Source organism: Cyprinodon tularosa, unplaced genomic scaffold, assembly GCF_016077235.1.
Source record: "Cyprinodon tularosa strain WSP-4 unplaced genomic scaffold, ASM1607723v1 ctg46, whole genome shotgun sequence".
Classification (NCBI taxonomy): domain Eukaryota; kingdom Metazoa; phylum Chordata; class Actinopteri; order Cyprinodontiformes; family Cyprinodontidae; genus Cyprinodon; species Cyprinodon tularosa.
Window position 1 is genome coordinate 1,265,002 of NW_024039185.1, and position 23,654 is coordinate 1,288,655.

Genomic DNA, 23,654 nt, shown 5'->3' on the forward strand with positions numbered 1-23,654 from the left:
TACTCAAATTAAGGGTAAATACACTTAATTTAAGAAATTTTAACTTATTTCTAGATCGTTTTTGCAGTGTACACAGACAGAAATTATTATTACAAATAGAAAAGAGAAAAATAAGAATCCTTTAGTGCTTGTTGAAGTAAAATTCTGAAATATTAAATGTTAATCACCCTGAATTCTTTAAAAAAAAGTTTAAAACATTCATATAAACATCCATGGTGGAAAAAAATGGGTACATAGAGATGTAGCATGTGTGTTCACATAAAGTGCAACTTGGGAGAAAACCTCCTGAGAAAGATGAGCCTTGTTGGTCCTTCCTAGCTCTGCTGGTGGTAATAAAAAAATAAAAAAATCATATATTGTAAGGAGGTCAACAGCACCAAATTCCTGGGGGTGCACATCACTAGACACCTTCAACTGGAATGTAAACACCACCTCACTGGTCAAAAGGGCACAGAAGCACTTGTACTTCCTGCAGAAGATGAGAAGAGCCCACCCATCCTCACCACCTTCTACAGAAGCACCATAGAGAGCGTTCTGACCAGCTGTCTCACTGTGTGGCATGGAGGCTGCCTCAGACTGGAAGAAGGTGAGAGCAGCAGAGAAGATCATCGGTGCTCCTCTTCCTTCCATTAAATACATTTCCTCCCAGCGTTGCGTGTCCCGAGCCCGTAACACCTCCCACCCCCAACATGGACTGTTCTCCCTGCTGCCCTCTGGGAAGAGACTTTGCAGCATCCACTGCAGGGCCAGCAGGTTCTGCAACAGCTTCTTCTCACCTGCCATTTGACTGCAAAATTTAGAATAAAACAGGGGAGGGGGACGAATGAAAGAATTGTGATTTCTTTTAAAATGTAGCTTTGAGATATTCAAATTGACTGTCAAACTGTCTGAATATCATAACCTTGTGGAACAGTAGAGCCATTACAGTTTATATGAAAATATTTTCATCCAAAGATGGTACAGGGGAATAATTCTTAGATTTACAAAGCATTTTTCTTTGATCCTCAGATTAAATTAAATAGTCAAAGAATGCAATTAGGTCTAAAGCAATTTTTAATAAAGTGTGTATATATATATGCATTATTAAAAATTGCTTCTGATATATAACATCTGCACTGCACTGCACTGCAACGTCAGGGAAAAAGAACATGAGAAGAGCAGGAGTAAAACTGGAAGATCAATGCATTAGTGATACCCGTGGCCATTGGGGCACTCGAGACAGTGACCCCGAAACTTGAAGAGTGGTTACAGCAGATCCCTGAAAAAAAAAATCAAACATCTCAGTCCAGAAGAGTGCAGTTTTAGGAACAGAAAAGTTACCGTGCTCTCTCTCTCTCTCTCTCTCTCTCTCTCTCTCTCTCTCTCTCTCTCTCTCTCTCTCTCTCTCTCTCTCTCTCTATATATATATATATATATATATATATATTCAAAATGATAAATGAATTGCCCACAATTTTGATTAGAAACTATTTCATGATAGTATGAAATAATAAAAATGAAAGATATCAAATTCAATGTACTAAAATGGTAATATCCTGCTGTTGCCTAGCAGTTAGAAAAAACAAACATGGGAAGAACTACAGATCTGGTGCAAAAATTGATAAAATGACACAGTTTGACTTGGACGTTATACTTTATGGTAATGACAGAGTATCTAATGAAATATATAACATTGGCAATATAATTATACTCATGGGCAAATAACATCCATAAATGCCGATGGCAAAAAAGTCTTTCCCTAACACTGTTTAAAACTGAAATACAAGAATATTTTCAATTCTGTCACTTCTCAAAGACTCGTCTGTAAAACATAAAAGAATGCTGTTGAATTATTGACATTTTAAATGCACATCTTTATGACTTTTATGGAAGAATATTAGTGCCGCTGGAAAAAAAAAAAGTTTTTAAAAATGTTTTATTAAAAAAAAATAATAATTGGCTCAGTCCTTTTTTCCCCATATTAAACTGAAATAAAATGTAAAAATCTGTTAACTTTTTTTGTTTGCAGTGGCCGTAATCCTCTTCCGTATGGCCGTAATCCTCTTCCGTAGACTTATAACCTAATTAAACTTTAATTTAAACGGTTCTTCATGCTACATGCATGTATGAGACATTTTTGCCTGAACTTCTGGGCTGTTCTGTACTATGGCAGGCCGGGAGTGCCTCTAGTGAATTTCAATTTTAACCTGATAATTCTTGGCTTGCCAAACTACTGCACACAACATTGGGATAGCCCGCGTGCCGATTTAAGGTATTCGGATCGAGCCTTCGGCTCCCTTCGTTGTTTTCCGTCACCCCGCCCCTTTACGTAGACTGTGAGGTTGTCATGGGCAACCGAGGAAGACGCTTTTCACTGTTTGAAGTAACGGTCCTACGCTCCATTAATTGTGACTAAACGAAGTGTAGCAAATTGAAAAGAAGGTAAAGTAATATTCATTACTAAATATTTTCCGAAATTATGTTTTGTTTGTTTTTGTTTTCGCGAGAGGGCGACCAAAGACGCTAACTTTAGCTAGCTAAGCTAATGCTAGCAGCTAATTGATGCTGTAAAGTTTGTCATTTTTTACCCATAACGTATCTAACATTCATGTCAGCTGACTGTTTTATATTAAGGAAAAACAAAACACGTCGTTTTAATCCGTCCGAGTTCGCGCTAGACCTTGTAAATTAAATCCTTTGGTAAAATTACATTGAATGACATAATAACAAACATAGACCCTTCAGTAAAGGTAAATGTAAAACACAAGAAACAAAGACAGTAAGTTCTTGGGCTTTAGCTTGCAAATAGCAGCCTATAGTAGCACCAAACGGCCACACATTAGCTGTATGGTTATACTGCTGTGCTGCATCATACTTAAAATAGATAACTGCATCTTATCTTCTTTGAACATCTTTGTATCCCCTTCCGTCCTACAGGGGAGTCATGTCTGTGTATTTCGATCACCGTATTAAGGCCCCTGAAAACAGCAATCATCCCTCTTATCTGACATGGCACTCAACTCTTCCCATCCTGGCTGTGGCCTCAAGCAGTCCTGGTTCCGGTGGCAGCGTTGACCTTTACCTACAACAGGTAAACTCTGGGCTAAGTGTTACACACTATGTAACATGTCACTGTTTTATTTTCCTATAGCTAGGTGAATCAGGCGTAGAAAACCTCATACACTTATAAGTGGATCTGTCCAAACACAGGGTGACTGTGTGGAGGACTGCCACGTAGAGCGAGCTCACCAGGCCACTGTGCTGCGCTGGCATCCCTTAAAGCCAGTCCTGGCATTGGGATGGGAGAATGGAGAGGTGATGCTCCTCACACACCCATCTGGAGATCAAACTTTGCTAACCAGTGCACATACAGGCAGCATTGCACTTCTGGAATGGAGTGGTTCTGGAAGCCGCCTGGTAACCGGAGACCAGGTATGCAGCTCTTATTCATTTCCATAGCCTCCATTCAAATATAAAAAAATAATAAATCATAAACGCATAATTTGTTCTAAATATTTTACATTTTCTTTTTGGACAGAATGGAGCTCTAGCAGTCTGGAAATTAGATGCCAGAGGGCGACTAATAGGAAATTCCCTAGCCAAGTATGATTTCAGCAAACCTTTAACATGCTGCATTTTCAAGCCTGCCTCTCCTGGAGAGTAAGTAGTTCAGTTTCTGTTTTTCTGAAGTCGCTCTTAAAATCATTCATGTATTACTGCCTTAGATCAGATTTGTAAACTAATTGGATTTATTTATATGCCGCCTTTCTAATCATATTGACCACACAAGTTCTTAACTGTATAGCTACAGTAAAACTTTCACACACTGATACACAGATCGATAGGCAACTGCCACTTAAAAAGGAACAGAGATGTATGGATAAATCTTTTATGTTGGAGACTGAGGTACACCGGATATTTTTAGCTCATCTTTTTTTTTAATATGGTTTGTATGTACAACATCAAACTATAGTGTAAATAATGGTAAAATATGCCATTGGACCAGATTATTGGTCCTTTACATGCACTGTGATATCCTCATCTGGCGCAGATACTTACGATTGCCAAGATAATTTAGGTCCGTTATATATAATTATACTATTGCAGATTACGGTTGTGTGCACCAGAGTTTGGCTGGAGCCAAACCGGGACCACCTCTTCATGCCACTATAGTTTGGTGCACTTTAGAGTCAGATTGTGCTTTCACACTGACAAAAACAAAATAGAATTTGGGGTTGATCTAAATTAAGATTGACATAAAGCTGCAGGTGTAAAAACACCCTTAAAGAATAAATAATGTAAGCGATAGTTTCTGTGTGTGTTGAGAGTCCTGATAGCACTAGGAAAAGAACTGTCTCTGAATCTTGTCGTACTGGGAATAGGCAATGCTGTCCAGTGAGGGCAGAGGGGTGCAGATGATTTTTTCTGCAGAGCGAATGACTCTGCTAGGTTTTTTCCTTTAAAGTAATACAGTTTGTGCACCATACTGTAATGCCATCTGTTAAAATGCTTTCCTCCCTTACCCTCCTCTTCCAATGTAGTCTATCTATCATTACTTTCAAATATATTTCTTTTCTAGATCTGAAGAATTAGTGTACTTAATGTATTCAGAACTCTTAGTCAATCCTCTTTAGAATCCCTGACTACTCGATGTCTCACTGAAAGGTGAACCTCTTTTCAGGTCTCAAGCCTCTTATGGATTTTCCCTAAGGATTGATTTGTATTCCTCTCCATCCATCAGACCATCAGTTCTAAAATTCTTTAAAACCATCCCCACACCATAACACTGACTCTACTGTTGGACTGGAGTATTACCCATCTCCACCAACAAAATGATGTACCATTTTTATTTCCATGTAACATGCACTACCTTTTTTTTCTCTATCAAATAAAATAAAAATAAAAGACATAAAGTTATTTTTTTTATGTAATATGAGATCATGTGGACAGTTTCAGGTTTAGGAGGGTTTGTCTTAGTTTCCAGCATTTATTAGAAGACATGTTGTGTTGAAAAGGGAAACCATAAAAATTCAATTGTCCCACAAACCTTTGTGGTGACGATCATTGCATTAAAAATCCTGATTTATTGGATTTTCTTTAATGCTTGAATATTATATTTTAAATTCATAAACACCTCTTCTAGTTAGGATCAATTTGTTATTTTTGTATTTTTGAGAACTCAACCCAGGCACAATGTCCCGTTTAAATATTGTAGTCTTGAAATTAAAGATTATTTTAATTCAAAGTCAATAAGAACAATGTTTAATACGAAGAACAGCCTCTTTTACTTACTTTGAAACTCAGAGACCCTGATAGTGGAGCTGTAATCTTCCAACAGTGATGTGGCAATGTTGGCTCGAGCATCAGTGAGTGGAGATGAATCTGCTCTGGAGAAGTTCAGCTGGAAGGGAGCGCCTCTGAAGATGGGTCCTCAGGAGGGACTTGGATTCTATGTTAGTACTTCAGATGGTGAGGTTTTTCTGCTGTACTTCAAAAACATTTGAATTAGATCTGTTCTTTAAAATGTTATTAACCTTGTATTAAACATTTATATTACTCAGGAAATGTCTATGCTATGGATGAACAGTGTAAACCAAGCCAACTTTTTAGGGCAGAAAGCCCCATCAAGAAACTTCTCTACATTGAAAACAAAGATGCACTGGTAGTCATCACAGACACCCTGACGTTGTCGCAGTACACAGTGTTACGTGAAGGTGGCGCACATGAGTTTATGAAGGTACGCTGCATTCAAACTTTTTTAGTGTAACTCGGTATCAACAAAGGTGAAAATAAGTAATTTTTGGTTCTCTTGGTATTAAATATATATAAGAATCATTATTTTTTGAAACCAAATGCAAGCCACTATACAAAGATGTTTGATGTTACAGGTTAAGTTAAGCAGCAAAGCCGGGCAGAACGTTGACATCGTTTGCACAGAGAACAGCCTCCTAATTGCAGCAACAGGGGAACCAACTGTTAGGTCAGTTTTTGTAATGCTGTGTCTGTAAATACAAAAAGGTACATGATTGTTTTTAACTAGTCTTATTTTCCCTTACACCTGTCAGAATATGGGACCTAGAGAGAGATGACAACTATGCTTTGTCTCTTAATGAGAATATGGGATTTGAGAGAGGGGAGATAATCAGCTGTATTTCTTACTGTGCACCCAAAGGTAAAAACAAAATGCCAATACTGAACATTGCTTTCTTTCCTCTACTTTAGAGGAAAAGTTTTTAAACCAGTCTGGAACTGGATTCTTATTTCCTTTCTAATAATGTGAAATCTGCAGAAATCCTGGCGGCTGGAACCTCCCATGGCCGCATAGCAATGTGGAAGATGGTGATGCAGCACAGCAGCATCGGCAGCTACAGAGCAGACATTAAAGCCCTGTGGAAATTACAGACGCCTACGGAAGTAGATGGGAATGTCATCCAGCTGCAGGTATTTCCTCAATTTTAATGGAACTCTAAAATGCAGCAAACAGACTATATGAAAATGTCCCTTCAAAAAATTATTCATTTAATTTCAGTGGGGCTCCAATCAGAACCTGTTGGCTGCGAACAACTCAAAAACGGTTCTGATCCTATGTGAGCATGTGATGTCGGCCCACTTCAGTCAGCAGGTGGCAGCAGTGCAGCTTACTCCAACTCAGCTGAGCATCACTCAGTTCACCACAGGAGTGACGCTACCTCTTCAGTCTATAATGCAAATCAAAGGAGTGTGTGTTAGCAAGGTAAACCCAAACAAAGGACAAGGACTCTACAGAGCTCTACTCTTACATTGGGAACTGAATTAGTGTGTTTGTCCCTCTGACAGGACTCAGTGACCGTCTGGGACGGGAAAAAGGTCTCTGTGTATGAGCTCTCACCCACGGGTCTGCACATGACAGGTATAATACTGGACTATAATCTTCATTATCACTCAGGATATTTAATATTCCAAGTTATAATCTATCCTTATCTCTTAAACTACCTCTTTAACAATTACATTTTTTTTCACATGTAGAATATTATTAGAATGGAATTCAATTTAAATGTCATTACACTGTCAAAAGTACAAGGCAACGAAATTAACTCTGCATTTAACCCATTCTCTTGGGGAGCAGTGGGCTGCCATTGTGCAGCACCCAGGGAGCATTGTGGGGGTTAAGGGTCTTGCTCAGGGACCCAGAGTGGTAGTCCGTGGGAGTGGGGCTTGAACTCAGAACCTCTGGGATCCAAGGACAATACCCTAACCACTAGGCCACCACTCCCCCATATGACATGGTCATCATGGTAATTCTTTGACTAATAAAAAAAAAAAAAAGATTACTAAGCACAATCTAAAAAAGATTGAAATGATTGAAACTGAAGCTAAAAATTCTTGGTACTTTTTTGCGTTCTCTAGAACCAGAGACTAAAATCCTCGCCCATTCCTCTTTGCTAAGCAGCTCCAGCTCAGTCACAGATCAAACAAAGATGTTTTTTAGTCTTATGGTAAAGATGTTATAGCTCTGATCTTTGACTAGACCATTGTGAAACATGAATCTGCTCTGGCTGCATTCGACCAACAATGTCTTCCAGGTGTTCTCTGTGCCTCCCTACATGGCCTGTGGAAATCACAAACAACAACTATCTTCTTACTATTCTTCCTTAAACATAGAATCTTTGGAGTGTATGAATTATAGTTGTCAAATCAACAGGTCCACCTGAGCTTTGGACCTCTGCAGCTTCTTGAAGGTTACCGTTATCTTGGCTGCTTCTCTGGTTAAAGCTTTCTTTGCCCAGCCTGGTCCATCCTCTCTTCAGCCAGATTATGGATTGAACAGAGCTTTGTGGGATGTTATTTTAGACCCTAACCCTGCTTTAAACTTCTCTTTTTGTGATGTAGGTTATCTTTTAGAAAGCCTTTGGGACCATAAACAAATTTGCTGCATTTATGCAAAGGATACATGTCACACAGTTGGACTTCATCTTGACTAATATTTCTGAGGGCAGTTGGTTGCCCTGGATTTTTTTTAGGGGTAGCAGGGTAAATGAAGCTGGATATAAACGCATGCTGCACTTTTCAGACTTTCATTGAAACATTTGTAATTTCCTTTCTGATTGATAATTATGCACTAATTATTGTTTATGTATGATAATAAATAAATCCCAATTGAATCCATTGAAACTTGTAGTTGTGCCTTCAGAAAGTTCCAACAGCTTTCATTCAGATTCATCACTTTGCCTTCCATCCATCATCATCATCATGGTCTCCTTCCATTGCAGGATCCTTTGCTTGTGACTCTCAAGTTGTTGTTGTACACGATCAGAACATTTACACTGTCGAAACGAACAAAGTTCAAATTCACACCCCTCAGGTATGTTCCCACAAACTTAACCTGCCGTCTGATGCTCAAACTGGTTTTGTAGTCGTGGGGTTGCCATGTTTTTGAACCTCTGATAATCTCCCTTATTCAGGGCACAGTGAAGCAGCTTTTAACTTTCTCCAAAGCAGAGGGCAACCCTGTCCTACTCAGTGTGTGCCAGTCATACCTTGTTGTCGGTACCGACGCAGCAAACATTAGAGTTTTCAACCTCTCCAGAAGGTAAGCAGTTCACATGGAACGCTTTTCAGATTTCAATAACGTACAAACTGAGAATAACTGCTGCATTTCATGAGCACTGTTTTCTCTGTTTTTATAGAAATGCCAAACCTCTCTGCGATGCTAAAAATTTGGCAGAACACATCACCAATTTAGGAGCCCTGAGGTCTGTCAAGTGCAATGCCAATGGCAGCCAAGTTAGCATCCTAATCTCTCAGGTTAATAAACATCATACAGTCACACTTTGTTCTTTTAAATCATAATCTTCCAAAAGAAATGGGCTCTTCATATTATAAACTCTTGCTTCAAACCAACCTTTTATTTTTCCTCTCAGGTAAACGGGCGACCAGATCACAAAGTGTATTTCTATCACATTGAGATGCACACTGTGACACACTTTGACTTCTTCACTGGCAGACCTTCCTCTGGTTTCTCTCAGCGAGATGAAAGTGATAAGTAAAGACATTGTTTTTCCGTATTGTATCAGCTCTGATTTCATTTTGTCCCACACAGTAATTTACACTTTTTTTCCTTTTATTTCAGGCAGAAGTTTCAAGAACATGAATTCAGTGGTCGCTTTCCTGTGTCTCACTTCTGGGATGAAAGTGAACCTCGTCTCTTTGTTTGTGAGACCGCGCCAGTCGGTTCTGAAAAATCCGCAAATGGTCATTCAGATTTGGTAAACAACACTTTTCTAAATCGATGTGACCTGTTGGATATATGATGTGTTCTTATAGTAACTTGTTAAAAGCTTAAAACTGAGCATCCAGCAGCGTTTGGCAGGACTGATCAGGAACACGAACAGATTTTGACATTGTGTTTGTGTCCCGTCTCTCAGGAGAACTTGTCCGTGGTGACGCTCTTCTGTACACAGGAGCATGGGATCATGCTGCTGGACTGCTTCTCCGAACCTTCAGGCGTTCAAGCCCTCCTCGCCCTCGATGTGCCGTACTATTACTTTAGCTGCAAGGTGACGACAGCCACACTCTTTGTTACCACATTTTGATATAGGAACCATTTTATTCATTTCTTTTTACTTATCAAAGTAATTTGAAGGTGTTCTGTTTCTGTTAGGGTTCTATTTAATAGCACATTAATGCTTTTTTTTAACGGTTCTTATGTGGACGTTTTTGTCTGATCTAACACACCCCAGCTATTGTATCGGATAGGTGGTGTGTTTCTTCCACAAGTAAGTGCTTGGCCATTTAGAGCGCTTCTGTGTTTGTAATTCCCATCTTTCAGCTGCTGTGATCGTGTTTGTCTTTATAATGCATCAAGTCAAAACAAACATGTTTGCTCCCTTTCAAATATTTCTTCAGACCAACATGTTTCTCGGTTTGGAGGATTGTCAAAGAAAGACCTTTGGGCTTTATTCTGGGTTTTCTTTCAAATATACACAGGGTCCAAATTATCCTAACAGGATGTCATATATGAATTCAGGCCTCTACTCTGATTTTTATCCATTAAAAAGCTCTGATTAGGTTATAAAACCTCCTACAACCTTTATCATTGCTTAACAAAGTTTCAAATGAATGTATGTATATATCTGAAGCCTGAAGGATAATTTTAAACCTGATCATTTATGATCAGTTTTTCATTTTTAATGACCCTCTGATGTCCTATCCCCATCTCAACATGAAGAAAAGTACGGTTTAATTAAATTAATATGAGTTGATGTACATTTCTGACAAACAGATGGAGATATTTTCAGTTATTTTTCTTTTTTTTGTTTAGTTTTCTTGTTTCTTGATTGTTGAGTTTGTTACATGATACATGGTTGTTTAGCATCCTCCTCTCCTGCCTACTTCATCCCTAGTATTATTGCTCTTCCTGGGTTTTCTATGTATAAATGTTTCCTGTAAAATAACATTAATACTTTACAGTAATTCTCCAAAGTGTCCTCACTTAAATTGCTTTGCTGTGTGACTTTACATGTAATCCTAAGCCTGGTGAGGGGATCACCGAGGCTTCGTTACCCTCAGTTCAGAGTGAGCCAAAAGCAGGGGCCCCTACTCCATCCCCTCAAATGGTGTCCAGACGACCTCTAAGAGACTTTGTGGGCCTGGAGAATTGTGAGAAGCGTACCCATGATGCCATGCTGAACTTCAGCTTCTACCTGACGGTGGGGGACATGGATGAAGCCTTCAAGTCGATCAAGCTCATCAAAAGGTCAGTGTCGACGTGATAGCGTTGTATTCTCAGTTAAAGGCCAGGTCAGGTCTTAAATAGAGGAGACATGGAGACTAGTGTAGCGACAAGGGACTCATTGAGCTGTTTTATTTCTTTCATCACATCTTCATGAGTCTTTTTCGACGGGCCTCAGTTCAGAAGAAAAGCAGATCTCATGGGGTCAGCATTGTTATCACAGCCTTGAGCTGTTCACAAAAAGCTTTTTATCGTTTTAACACTTGATGTTTCTTAGTCTCATTCATGACCTTCAGTTGTGAGTGAAGTAAAACATTGACAGCTGCTTTTTAATTCAGTTCAGTTCAGAAATACCTTATTAATTCCAAAGGGAAATTTTAAACCCTTTTTAACCACATATTAATTATTTTAATGTATTTATTCTAATTCATAGGTATTAATTTTAAATTGTGAGAAATAGTGCTGTGGCCAAAATAGATCCATCTAGTGCCATCCTTTATTTTTTGGTTTTATTTAGATGCCTATAAAAGCCTTTATGGCACAGGACATAATTAAGGGTTTTCTGTACATCTCCTCCTAATAAAGGGAAGGAACCCTTCAGATTGTATACAAGTGACTTTGTTTGCTAGAATGATTGTGTATCCCGGGGGGATGTATATTTCTAAACACGTTGCGACAAAGAGACAGGCAGTGAGTCGCCAGATTAGTCAAAAACGGTCCCACTTCCATTTATACAAACATTACATGGTTTCGGCATTAGGGTGGGTCACTTGCATCTGATTGTGTGTCTGTGGGTGTGTGTGCGCGCTTGGTCATCGGGGAAAGTATCAGGGATTTCAGAGCATCACCAAACACGATCCTGCAGAGAATACGTGATTCCGTGCACTCATTCAGATTTTTGTAGCGTTGTTAGTTTCTCACGTACAAACATTGTGTAAAAGGAAATGGCATAAAAGCAAACACATGGTAGAACAGCATGACCAGCCGGATATTCCAGCCATTTTAATAGGCCTGATGACAGCTTTAGTAAGCTGAACACCAGTGGCTATTTATAAGACCGCCTGTTTTTTTAAAAAAAACATTATTTATTAAATACAGGTATTGTGTTTGATTCCTGCAAATCTACACCCACAGGACTGAGTTTCCTGCAGAAATAACCTGGATACTCTGAGACCCGATTCTGGAAGTAACAAAGGTTTTCATCGAGGTTTACAGTTTGCCTGCATCACCTTTCACAGTTTAAACAGGTTATTTTAGCCTGTTTTTTATATCAGTTAAATGTTTTGAATAATCAAAGAATCTGTAAATTTAGACAATCTATAACATTTAAATTTGACAGTAAATGACGAAAGTCTGTAAAAGAGAAAACATTTCATTTTCAAAATTATAGATTTCGTCCCCATTGTTTATTTGTCTTCAATTTAAGGGGCTCTTAACGCTGGCTTGAGATCAGAAAGTGTACAGATGATGATAATAATTTTGTTTTGTTTGTCAGAAATGTTCTTGTACGCTTCATGAATGGCTCTTTGGACCTGGTAGAATGGCCTTTCATGATGTTTACTAAATAGTTTATACTTTTTAAATAAAGATATGATAACAAATGCAGGTTTTAAAATTTTTTTCATGAAGTAATAGCATTTAACTTTCACAACAAATATCACAACAATTACAACGGAGTATTAGTGCCAGGCTAGAGATGTTTTTTCTTATATTTCGAGAATTAAGTCGTAATATTAAGAAAATAAAGTCTTAAAATTACAAGAATAAAGTCACAGCGAGAATAGTCATAAAATTATGAGAATAAAGTCATAACATTACGAGAATAAAGTCGTAAAATTATGAGAATAAAGTTGTAAAATTACAAGAATAAAGTCGCAACGAAAGTAGTCATAAAATTACGAGAATAAAGTCATAATATTACCAGAATAAAGTCTTAAAATTACGAGAATAAAGTCGTAAAATTACGAGAATACAGTCTTAAAATTACGAGAATAAAGTCGTAAAATTACGAGAATAAAGTCTTAAAATTACGAGAATAAAGTCGAAGCGAGAATAGTCATAAAATTATGAGAATAAAGTCGTAAAATTACGAGATTAAAGTCTTAAAATTACAAGAATGAAGTCATACAATTATTAGAATAAAGATTTAAAGTTACAAGAATAAAGACACAACGAGAATAATCATAAAATTTCCAGAATAAAGTCATAAAATTACGAGAATAAAGTAATATTTAGAGAATAAAGTCTTAAAATTACGAGAAACAAGTTGTATTTTATGACAACTATTAGAAGAAGCACTTTCTTACCTAAAATGAGGAACGTCGAACATTATGTTAAGTTATACTTCAGCATAGATTTGACAAATAAGGAAATATTTTGGCACAACGGCATCAAATTAGTCAAAGTGGACTCAAGTAGCTGTTTGGTGACGCTGGTCGGCTGTCATATGCTGGTCAGAGCTCAAAGCTTTCTTTCTGAAACAGGTTGTTGTATGATGACCTCATTCTTGTATTTTTACTGCTTTATTCTCGTATTGCTACGACTTTATTCTCGTAATGTTATGACTTTATTCTCGTAATGTTACGACTTTATTCTCATAATATTACGACTTTATTCTCATAATGTTACGACTTTATTCTCCTAATGTTATGACTTTATTGTCAAAATGAAAAATAAAAAGATCTCTAGCTTGGCCCTAATACTATACAAAAATAAATTTTTATTACCGTATATCTTTTTTTGTGGTCTTCATTTTTAAAACTGATTTTATAAATTTTTTTTGCATAATTTTCCACATGTTACCATGCCATTGAAGAAAATGTATCTACCTTTGTTTGTCGTTGTTTTGTCATTTAAAAACTTAAAACAAAAAGAAAATGGTGCTCTTTTAAAATTTGGTACAAAGGTAACAACAATGGATACATATTTAATATCTTTTTAAAATAATTAATAAAATTGATTCCTTAATTGTCTTTTCCTATGGATTTAATTTTTCTTTTTTTTCCCCCTTGCACAATTAAAATTATGTCGGAGTATCAGAAAAAGGCTCATTCTAAACTATTCTAATATAAAAACAAGCATTGATAGTATTATAGCATTGTTTTTTATTTGACCATCTTGACTTAATAATCAGTACAAGTCTATCAGTGGACATAATAAATGTGGGGTATGTTGTTAAACTTTATCCCTAATGCTTTAATTGCCCTTTTATCGGCTGTACGTAGTAATAATGTCAACAATAAGAACAACAGTAGCCAACGAGTTCATATATTTAGAAATATATTTATTGAATTTACAATAGTATTTAGTTGATGTGCCTCTTTGCTTGCTACCCTGTTGGACTCATACATAACTTAAATATTGGTCCCAATCTCCCATGTCTAATGGTAGCGCTGTTCTAGTCTCTTAATTTAAGGTGTATAGTATGTACCACAAGCAAGCAGAATTTGATAAGGAAAGCGATATATCAAATAAATGTAATATTCAGTCTTTTTTTTCTTTCTTTTAAAAATCCAAATGAATTCACAATATGTCAATATGTTTTCTCTCAATGTGTCAGTGACTGGAATAAATTCTGTTTCATCTTTTGCTTCTACCGATAGGATCTAATTTAGCTTTTTTGTTTACTAAGATCAAAACAATAGCTCTTAGTTTCTGTTTAGAACTGTTATTGATATAGAAAAGCACAGTTAAAAACTTGCTTTACTTTAGCACCTTGTTAGTTTACCACCTTACCTTGAAGATATGCTAATAGTAACAATATGTAATTACATTATAAGACACTTTAATGGATGGAGACAAGTATGAGGTAATCTGGTATTATCATTCCCAATTCTTAATTCTGTCAGGGAGCATTCAATAAGTGCGTTTTATAAAAATATGTCAAGTTCCAGCTTGATCTCTTTACAAAGATGCATTGAAAGCAGTCCACACCCAGGTTTCCATGTTAGCAACCATTTAGCTCACCTTAGGGTGATTTTAATGACAAACGGTATGAATGTATGTTTTAGGGCTGCTTCGCGGTATTTTGGGATAAATATGTGCTTGTGCTTTAAGCAGCAATAATTTGGTTATATTTAAAGGGATGGGAGCAGAAGAAACCATTTGCTGTAAGAACAAGTATCCAGCCTCTGTGGAGCCACAGGGATGCATGTAGTCTTTAGAGTCCCATCACAGACATCTAGCCAAAGTGTAACAGGAGCTATGGAGAACACGCTCTGGTCCATTAGTCGCGACTCAGCATGGTGACTCTACATAGTCGTTATCTAAACGTGGATGAAAATGTGATGCCAGCGAAGGAGGGAAGATTATAACCCGTGGAGCTAGGCAGTCATCTCGTCGGTGTAAAATGTTCCAGATGAGCATGGCTGCTGCCATTGTGGCCAGGAGGCAGGCTGCAATGTTCACGTAGCAAGAGTAGGAAAGGTGTGTGTAGGGCCCGATCCTGTAGAAGGTAACTAGACCAATCACCAGCACAAAACCTGTAGGAGCACAAGAAGGGGAACAAAAACAGGTCAGTTAAAATGCATATTAGATATTAAATGCAGTAAATATGCATACATTTCTACAAAATGTTGTTACAGTTGTAAGATCTCAAAATTAAAGGGTTTAGAATCATTTACATTTGAGCCATAATTGCTTTTTTTTTTTACCCATTTCAGGAAAAAAATGGCTGAAGTGGTTCATAAAAAAGTCGTAACAAAGGATCAAATCAATTAAAGACGCATATCTTTGCTGCCTCAAATTTCTAAAATACTTAAAAAAACATATTTTTTGATAGAGGCCATGGCTTTATCTAGAATTATGAGTTAATTTATTTAAAGGTAATTTATTTAGAGTATTTATCATTGTTTATCATTCTTTTCTTTTGCTAAAGACAGGACCCCATGGAAGCCAAATACGTTCTATTTCTTTAAATGGTATGAATTTTAAAAGTGCAGCTTTGGAAAGGTTCTAAATTTTTAAGCACTAATGTTTGATTGGGACATTTCTGCCCTGTTTAGAAATCATCTGTCAAATAGCAGCCTTTGCAGAATGATTTTTAGTTTTCAGCAGTTCAGCCGGTTAGCATATTTACCATCTACAGGGTTTCATTATTAACCATTATGTCGCTGCCAATTTTCCAGGAAACATGTTCATACATTTCCAGGACCACGAAAAAGAAAGGCTACTCCATTCCAAGCAATCTAAAATGTTCCTGTTCTATGAGTGTTTCCTTATTTATTAGTGTTTACTAAATATTTGGGGAAATCCTAAATAGACAGAAGTTCCTTTGCTATTTTAACATGGCGTTGGGGCTCTGTGTGGGGTCTTTGAATTAGAAAATCTGTTTCCTCTTCGGAAGAACTTCTGAGATTAGTCCTCAAAAGCACAAAAATATCAGGGCAGAGAATTTATTTTCAGAAAGGTCTTTGATATGTTTTGTCTCCTGATTTCCTTGTTCCACAGGAGTTTAACTCACGCAATAAGGATCTCTTGTTTGCATGCAAAGTTAGAAAGCCCCAGCCTTCGAAATGCTGCTATTTGTTTGATCTTTACTTTCATTTAGACTTATTTCTCCTGTGTATAAAGACAACAGTGTTCTCCAATGCTTCCTTTGACTTAATCTCCAACTTCAGGTGTGGTCTGTAGCTGTTCAATTGTTCCGCACAAATACATGACAGAAAAAGTAGCCCATCCTCAGTGGTCTAAAAAAGGGACCCAAGATAATGACTGGAAATAGGGATGTTGGTACTTTAGGATATGAATCAGTTTGTTTCCTGGAGTGGTCAGCGGCCACAGTTCATTTATATTTCTCTCTCCACTTCTACAAAAAGATGGCAGTCATTGTTTTAAGTAAGGATGTGGATAATTGTCTGTATATCATTGCGTGTCTGCCTTTATTTGGATGTAAAGAATGCAAGTGTTTGCTCGATCCGGTCATGTTTAACCTGTCTGGCTCCTTGTTCAGGATAATGAATAATCTCCTGTTAGTGGGGCTGTGTGAACCTCTCTTTTTGGCACAGACTTATCTCTCAAACTTCCTTCCCCATCTTCCCCTTTCCATCCTTCCTTCCTTCCCTCCTCACCACACCCTCCATGCCTTGAGGTTGATATATTTTCTGGAAATTTGACATGAACATCTAAATAATTCCCATGTTTGGCTGAGTTTTGTAAATGTATTCATCCCCACCAGTTTCCTTCCATTTGAATATAATGTTTTGTTTATTATTTAATGTCAAATCAGACCCTTATTATTGTTAGACCCTTATATTAAACATAGATGTCAGAAGAGTGAAAACCAGAGATTTTTCTTCTAAATCAGTCCCTCTTATTAAAAACAAAGGCTGCAGGCTGAATTTCTTTTGCTGTGCGGGACATAACAATGCATTTATTTTCGGTGTTGTAATCTGGAGGTGGAAAGGCCAGCACTGAGCCTTGAATCTCGACCAACTACTACTGATTAGATATCACTCTGTGGAGGTTAATATTGTTGTCCCACCCTTGCACACTTCATGAGCAGTTCCAAAGAATTTTGGCACGTCTGGAAATGAAAACATTCCACAGAAAAAGAGCAAAGGGTAAAAATATCTCCATTCATTCAGAACTGAAGCCCATTGACTGAGTCACTGGGGAATGGCTTGGTTAGGAATGGACTGGTTAATGGTGGCAGCTTTTACACTGGAATTATGGAAACTCATCACTGTTTCTTTTTGCCATCTTCACTTCAACTTAGAAGGAAAAAAAAGTTGTTCCTCTGAGTTAATACTTTGTCGCTCAGCTGTTTACCGCTGCTCTTCACATCACTGTCTGCTTTGCAGATCCAGAATCAATTTTTTTGCTCATTATATCAAGCTCAATCAGATTGAAGGCATCTATGAAATAATTTCTTAATGGCGTGGACGTGAACTTTTCCTTTCTAATAGCAAGCACTACTTTGATATGAACCCTCTCCTTGTATCTCTGGTGAAAGGTTTACTATCACCATGCTGGAAGGGGAACCTTCACCTCTAACAGGTTTCCCTCCAGGACCTCCCTGTGTTTAACTCTGCCCAGCTTCCAATCAGCTCTGACCTGCTTCCCTGTCCCTACATCCCCACAGCATGATGTTGCCACTTCCATGTTTCTTACAGTGGATGCATGCCCATGCAAGCACTTATGAATTTATTTCAGCACTGACTTTCATTTTGCTTCTCTTCCATAAATGTCAGATTTGCAGTCAGGTCGTACTCTTTGAACAACACTCAACATTTCTACTTCAGCTACACCCTGATTCGTGTCGCTCCGACTCAATAATTCCAAGAAAAGTATGTTAAAGTTTAGGGTTTCAAAGGGAAATAGTTCAAGTGGTCTTGATACTACATAAAGACTAAAACATCTGATTAGAATTTTAATATATTAAGGTTTGAATAATAATGTTAAAAAGCTTAAATACATCCTAATTACTTTCCTTTCTGTTAATAATACTTAGAACAGAAAGATTTAAAGGGGTAGTCACATTATATGACCTTTTAAATTTTATACACCGGTCACTAAAATCTGGTCACATGCAAAGTTTTTATGAAAGGTTATCATCTCCGGCCGATGTATTATATCTTTTTTTTGCTTTTTATGCTTTGTTTTTACTGTTTTCATCATAAAACAGGCCTATCTGTTTCTATTTACAATAAGGGCACAATGTAACCAGAGATATAATGTTGTTTTCAGTGGGTGAACAAAGAAATAATGGGGCTAAGAAAGAGTTGGGAAAATATTAAGAAATGTCAAAGATCCAGTTTGAATAAGTGTTTAAAAAAAAAAAAGAAAAAAAAAAGATTCCAAGAAAGAAAGGATAACAGTCTAACAACACTTGCATTACAGTATGAGCATTAGTGTTCACTGAAGAGGGAGTTTAAGCTGAGAAGGCATTCAGATGTGGTTTATTTGCATTAATTCTAATGGACAGGTTTTAGCCTTTGACTCTTTTATTTAATTTAAATATATTTTACTTTGATCATGCTTTACTTATTTTCGTTTGGAAGGAGTAGAAATCATCTTTTACCTTGATGTTTTATTAAGAGGATCTGGGGAGGATAAACTAGTACTTAGATTTGCTTTAGATTGGTTTGAAAAATTCATATCAGTCGGTATTTGACCAACCCTCAGCTGTTGCTTTACTGTGAGGTTTTTTGGACAGTTGGACTCTATTAGGCAGCTTATGAGATCACGTATGTTAATGTCTGCTCACACTGCTGGGTCCTTGATTTCTATTTAGGATTTTAAAAAGTATTATCAGGATGGATGCTTGGTGTGTATAAACTTATTTTATTGTGATCAAATGGATTTAGGTCTTTAATATAGGCATGTTATTTCTATAAGAAAGACCTAAATCTGACTGCATCTTTAATTCTAGACATGGAGAATATAAATAAAACAGCTGCATTTGAACCCTTCAACTGATCTTTACTGTTTGATTATGAGTTTATTCTGCATTGTTTTTAACAATTGGAGACATCTGATCTATTAGATTTATCTCATCTTGTTTCTTAATAGGTTTGTTGAACTTCTATGGTCAGTTTGCAGAACTGGCAAGAGACATTCTTTCCACTGAAAATCGTTATTTTTAGATGTCTAACCATGACTGGGACAAATTCTTGGTCGTTGAAGTCTGAGATATTTCTGTCTAATATGGAAAAATACAGTGACTTTGGGAGGACCTTGATCCTTTCTCCAAGGCCTTTAGATAAAGGCAGGCACGCGCTGTAATTGGAGTCCAAGTCACCAACAATAAGGAGGATGCTTTATTTGCTGCTTCACAAACACAGACATAAAAGGCCCATCTTATCTGGACTGAAGCAATTCCCACCCTGCTGTCATGTGTACTGCAGGATATTTTTCCAGCAAAGCAAACTATAAACACATAAACACTAAAGTTGTATGTGCACAGTCCCCCTCATGCAAGCCCCCCACACAAACATACGGTCCCTGTCGAAAACTATCTTTCCCGTTCATTACCCCTCCCCTTTTTTTCCTTCTTCAGCTCAGGGGTTTGCATAACAGGTAGTCACAGACATTTCCTCGTCCTGAGCAGGGATATCCTGGCGCCCAACAGTCGCTCCCTGGTCCGCTGCAGCTCTTGCCCGTGGATTCTGGACTAGGACTAAATTTAGATCCAGAGCAGATCCCTTCATTCTCCACTATTGCAGCCCATGCTACTGAAAAACTACTTCCCACAACACGATCCTCTTTTATTTCATTAGAGCAGGCTATGGCAGAAACAGTTTAAAGCTTGATTATTAATTAGTAATGCTAGTAATGGATTAAATGAATGATCTGTAATGACCACATCAGCTGATGTCTGTCTGTAATCATTTCATAGAGCATTAGAGTTGAGAGAGAATCCCCCTCTGTTTTTTTTTAAATAAGTAATTGCACATCAATCTAATACCTGACTACCCCTCTCTGCAGAACTGCTGCCAAACTGGAAAAAATTGAAATCTAAATAACAGCATTTTTTCTAGACTTTAGGAGGTAAGTGAGACACTTTGCCGATGGAACAAGACAGTTTGCATTTAAAAGAAGAAAGAAACAGTTGCAATGTCTTATTGCAAGAAGTTAATATTATATAATTATCTTATTTTAAGAGTAAAAAAACGAATTCCATTGAAAAGTCATCTTATTTACTTACTAAAATTAAGGGGAAATACACTCAATTTTTACTTAATTGTAGATTCTTTTGCAGTGCATATCTGTGAAAACAGATGCTTTCTGCCAGTGTGGGTGACTTCTGGCCTACTCGTCTTTGCAGACTTGTTCAATGAAGCATGGACAGTTTTTTTGCTAAATTATACAATATAAATATGAATGATTGTACATTCTTTCTCAGGATTTTCAGATAAAGGCCAGAATGAATGGTTTTATCAATTAAAGCAAGTTTTCCCAGTCCTCAAACAGCAAACCAACCCCAAACAATCACACTCCCACCTCCATGTTTAACTATTGGCATGCTGTACATTTTGCTAAAGTGCTGCATTCGTTTTACTACAGAATGTTTGTCCTGAAGTTCTAATGATTGTCATGACCATTTTTAGTCAATGTGAGACAAGGCCTTTGTGTTATTTTCGGTCTGCGGTTGTTCTGGCCTGTTTTGTAAACTCCTGCTGGTGTTTAATGCTTTCCTGGAGTAATTCTGGTTGGCAGGCCTCTGTTGGGAGGGGCTGTGCTGTGCATAAAGTATGAAAAGAAATGTTCCTGATTTTAATGCGTTTATTCTATATTCCTCCTTTTTGTACCTCTGTGGATTAAAAAAAAGAACAAAAAAAGGTCTAAACCTTAAAATTATTATTCTAGATTTAATAACAAAAGCTTTGATGCTTTGTCAAGTTTTTCATCCAGCCTATTTATTCACCCATTCCTGAATATATTTTTGCATAGTTTGTTGGACCATTGCAAGTGGCTCCATGCAGATACTCACTAGCTAGTTGGAAGAGCGCAGCGATGGCTTCCTCCCACCACTGGGACTCCTGTGTAATAAAGGGCAGCTCCATCAGGCCGAGAAGGAAGATCAGCTGACCAACAGTCAGCGCCACGGTCGCTATCAGGTTGCACGCTCGCATCATGTTAAACTGCACTTTGGGAGCAGAAGAAAACCGATGTCAAATCTCTGGGCTAGTAATGCAAAACATTAGTGCTTGACAAGCATTATCATTTTCATTGTTAAACAGGTGGCATTGTTTTTTTCTTTTCTTCTTTTTTTTTTTTTTAATGAATGGTGGACTGCCACTCTGTCAAACATGGGGAGGCAGTACTTCCAGTAGTACACACTGGACTTGCCAGTGGAAGTCAAGCATTTCCCAGATATGTACTTGAATGGCAGCTTCTCAATAGAGTAATTTAGGAAAGCGTTTGAATGTTCGTTTTTACCAGTCTTCTCAAAGGCTTGGAGAAAACAAGTAATCTTAAAATGTAGTTGTTGGGAACATTCTTGAATTCTTTGGTCAAATACAAACAGCTAGACTTCTTTCGGTGCATCATTTCTACATGACTGAAATTTGGATTTTGTGTTATATAATTTGCATTAAACTGAACTGCATGTGTTTGGTTCTAGTGTTGACCTTATGGTTGGATCATGATGGAAAGGCTGGTAATGAATTGGACACCTGTTTGTTACAGTTAAAATGACTGAGCAGATTTGAGCTAAAGTAAATGAAGTTGCCATAGAATTGTTGCATTAGAAAAACACCTGGTTAAGTTCTGGGTTCGAACTATTGATGCAGCGCCAAGTTTCAAATTTGTTTTCCATTGAAAAAATGTCAACTACAGAAATAAAAGCGAAAAAAAAACAAATACCATTAAGTACAGAAAGAGCTTATTACTGCTTTCCTCTTCAATTACTACAGGTAATTGTTGTTATTGAGTTTTTTGCAAAGTAGAGCCTTACATTTAACAGTGCTGTGGGATTCTTGGTAGCCTGCATAATCGGACCCCCATCCGAGGCTCTGACACTGCCTTTGACTCGCACCCTGGAGGTCATCACGGCCCCCGACGGGGCACATTTTCCATAGTCCCACATTCCTCTTGCGTCCGTCCTCCAGAGCTTGAAGGACCCAGCTTGGGGTGAAGGCTGCAATGTTGTTTAGGACTAAGGACAGCAGTGCCACCAACACTGCTGCCGCAACCAGCCTCTGGACGGCCATGCGTCGCCTGACGCCTGCCACCTCTTCCCCTCCGTGATGTCCCTCCTCAGTGTACCGTTCACTTCTGTCCTCTGGGCCAGAGTCGCCGGCGGTGCTCAGGGCCCCCTGACTCCCCTCCACGACCTCCTCCACGTCCAGCTGTGACCTCGGTTCTTCTGCAGCTCACTCAGACGATTTAGTAGGAGTGTTGCTTTACCTAAAGAACATCTCCATTCATCCTCATTCAGGGGTTGGTTGTCGTGGCAGCAGATTCTCAGCCCTCCTCCTCAGACAGCAGTGCAGGTACTTGGGGATTGATCCAACTGGCACCTGGGTCCATCCCACTGGCTTCCTCTGGCTGCAGCTTGACTCCTGGATCTCAACCCAGCTTTAGTTTGCCTGTGTTTAAACTTAAACTTTTTCTTTTCTTGCTACTCTTTTTGTGGAGCCTTTTGGTCTAGTTTCTTTTTTCCCAAAGTAAATTTAGCATTTTTTTAAATAGTAAATAAAAAAATACAAAGATTTTTTGGACAGTGTTGCTAGGAACTGACTTGCTAAAGACTTTGCTTAGACTAACTTCAACCCTCTTGATTTGGAGCGTCTCCACTGTCTGACTGGAACAAGAAGTCCTCTGGTCCACCTCCTGCTGCTTCTCTCTGTCTCCTGCCAACTGCTCTCTCTCTCTCTCTTTCTCTCTCTTGCACTCTGCAAACGCTTTAGGTCAGAGTTGAAATGTGGGAGAGCTGCTTTTCGTTACGGTCCGAGGCATCAGTGTGCAGATGCTGAGAGCTCAATACTAGTTGTACCCTCCTCCAGGATCACTTTAAAAACCATGATTCTATTTGCGAGTGTCTAAAAAAAAAAAAAAAAACCTGTTCTAGACGTCACAGCATGCTGGATTCTTTTGTCTGAAGACCAGGGGGCGTGTGCTAAAGTCCTCTCTCCCATGTGCAACAAACAGACTGGCAGCCAAAGTCAGCCAGCAACAGGATGTGTTTCCTGAGAGGAAAAGAGGATTGGAAAAGGGGCCAAATGTAGACCTGTCTCTTCTCTTGTCTTTCCTTTTCTGGCTCTGTGAATCTGTCCATGTCTTGCTCTGCAGCTTGATCTTTTAATCAGTGAATTCTGTGACCATAAAAAGTATGACTTGGCCGGCTTGTACTAACCTTCATTTATTTCTGTTGGCCTCAATCAGTGTACTTTTAGCAGGGCCCCCAAAGATTTGGGGTATTTCCTGTTGCTTGACTTTTAATAAACAACCCACATCTGTATCTGCTAAAGAAAAGAGGAGGGAGGTGATGCAAATAGAGACCAGATGGTTTTGGAATTTT

The 23,654-nt window shown here is 38.0% G+C and overlaps 2 protein-coding genes across 3 annotated transcripts in view; one reads left to right on the forward strand and one right to left on the reverse strand.

Moving 5' to 3' along the window:
* The first annotated feature begins 2,292 nt into the window (after window positions 1-2,292).
* ift140 (intraflagellar transport 140 homolog (Chlamydomonas)) overlaps window positions 2,293-23,654 on the forward strand; it is a 28,463-nt gene continuing 7,101 nt past the window's right edge. The window contains exons 1-18 of one of the 2 annotated variants that reach the window (XM_038300990.1): window positions 2,293-2,421; window positions 2,917-3,070; window positions 3,190-3,411; window positions 3,518-3,639; window positions 5,318-5,448; window positions 5,541-5,716; window positions 5,868-5,959; window positions 6,045-6,151; window positions 6,269-6,420; window positions 6,509-6,712; window positions 6,796-6,868; window positions 8,229-8,320; window positions 8,421-8,548; window positions 8,646-8,763; window positions 8,880-9,001; window positions 9,089-9,224; window positions 9,384-9,515; window positions 10,491-10,714. In XM_038300990.1, coding sequence (XP_038156918.1) covers window positions 2,924-3,070; window positions 3,190-3,411; window positions 3,518-3,639; window positions 5,318-5,448; window positions 5,541-5,716; window positions 5,868-5,959; window positions 6,045-6,151; window positions 6,269-6,420; window positions 6,509-6,712; window positions 6,796-6,868; window positions 8,229-8,320; window positions 8,421-8,548; window positions 8,646-8,763; window positions 8,880-9,001; window positions 9,089-9,224; window positions 9,384-9,515; window positions 10,491-10,714 — 2,378 coding nt within the window. In that variant the 5' untranslated portion in view covers window positions 2,293-2,421; window positions 2,917-2,923. Of the gene's footprint in view, window positions 2,422-2,916; window positions 3,071-3,189; window positions 3,412-3,517; window positions 3,640-5,317; window positions 5,449-5,540; window positions 5,717-5,867; window positions 5,960-6,044; window positions 6,152-6,268; window positions 6,421-6,508; window positions 6,713-6,795; window positions 6,869-8,228; window positions 8,321-8,420; window positions 8,549-8,645; window positions 8,764-8,879; window positions 9,002-9,088; window positions 9,225-9,383; window positions 9,516-10,490; window positions 10,715-23,654 lie in introns of those variants that run through there. The other variant, XM_038300991.1, reaches the window with a different exon arrangement.
* Window positions 14,458-23,152, reverse strand: tmem204 (transmembrane protein 204). The gene is made up of 3 exons (XM_038300992.1): window positions 22,089-23,152; window positions 21,123-21,278; window positions 14,458-15,171 (listed from the first exon to the last, which is right to left on the reverse strand). Exons 1-3 carry the CDS (start codon window positions 22,342-22,344, stop codon window positions 14,927-14,929), a joined length of 657 nt encoding a protein of 218 aa, XP_038156920.1. The 5' UTR covers window positions 22,345-23,152; the 3' UTR covers window positions 14,458-14,926.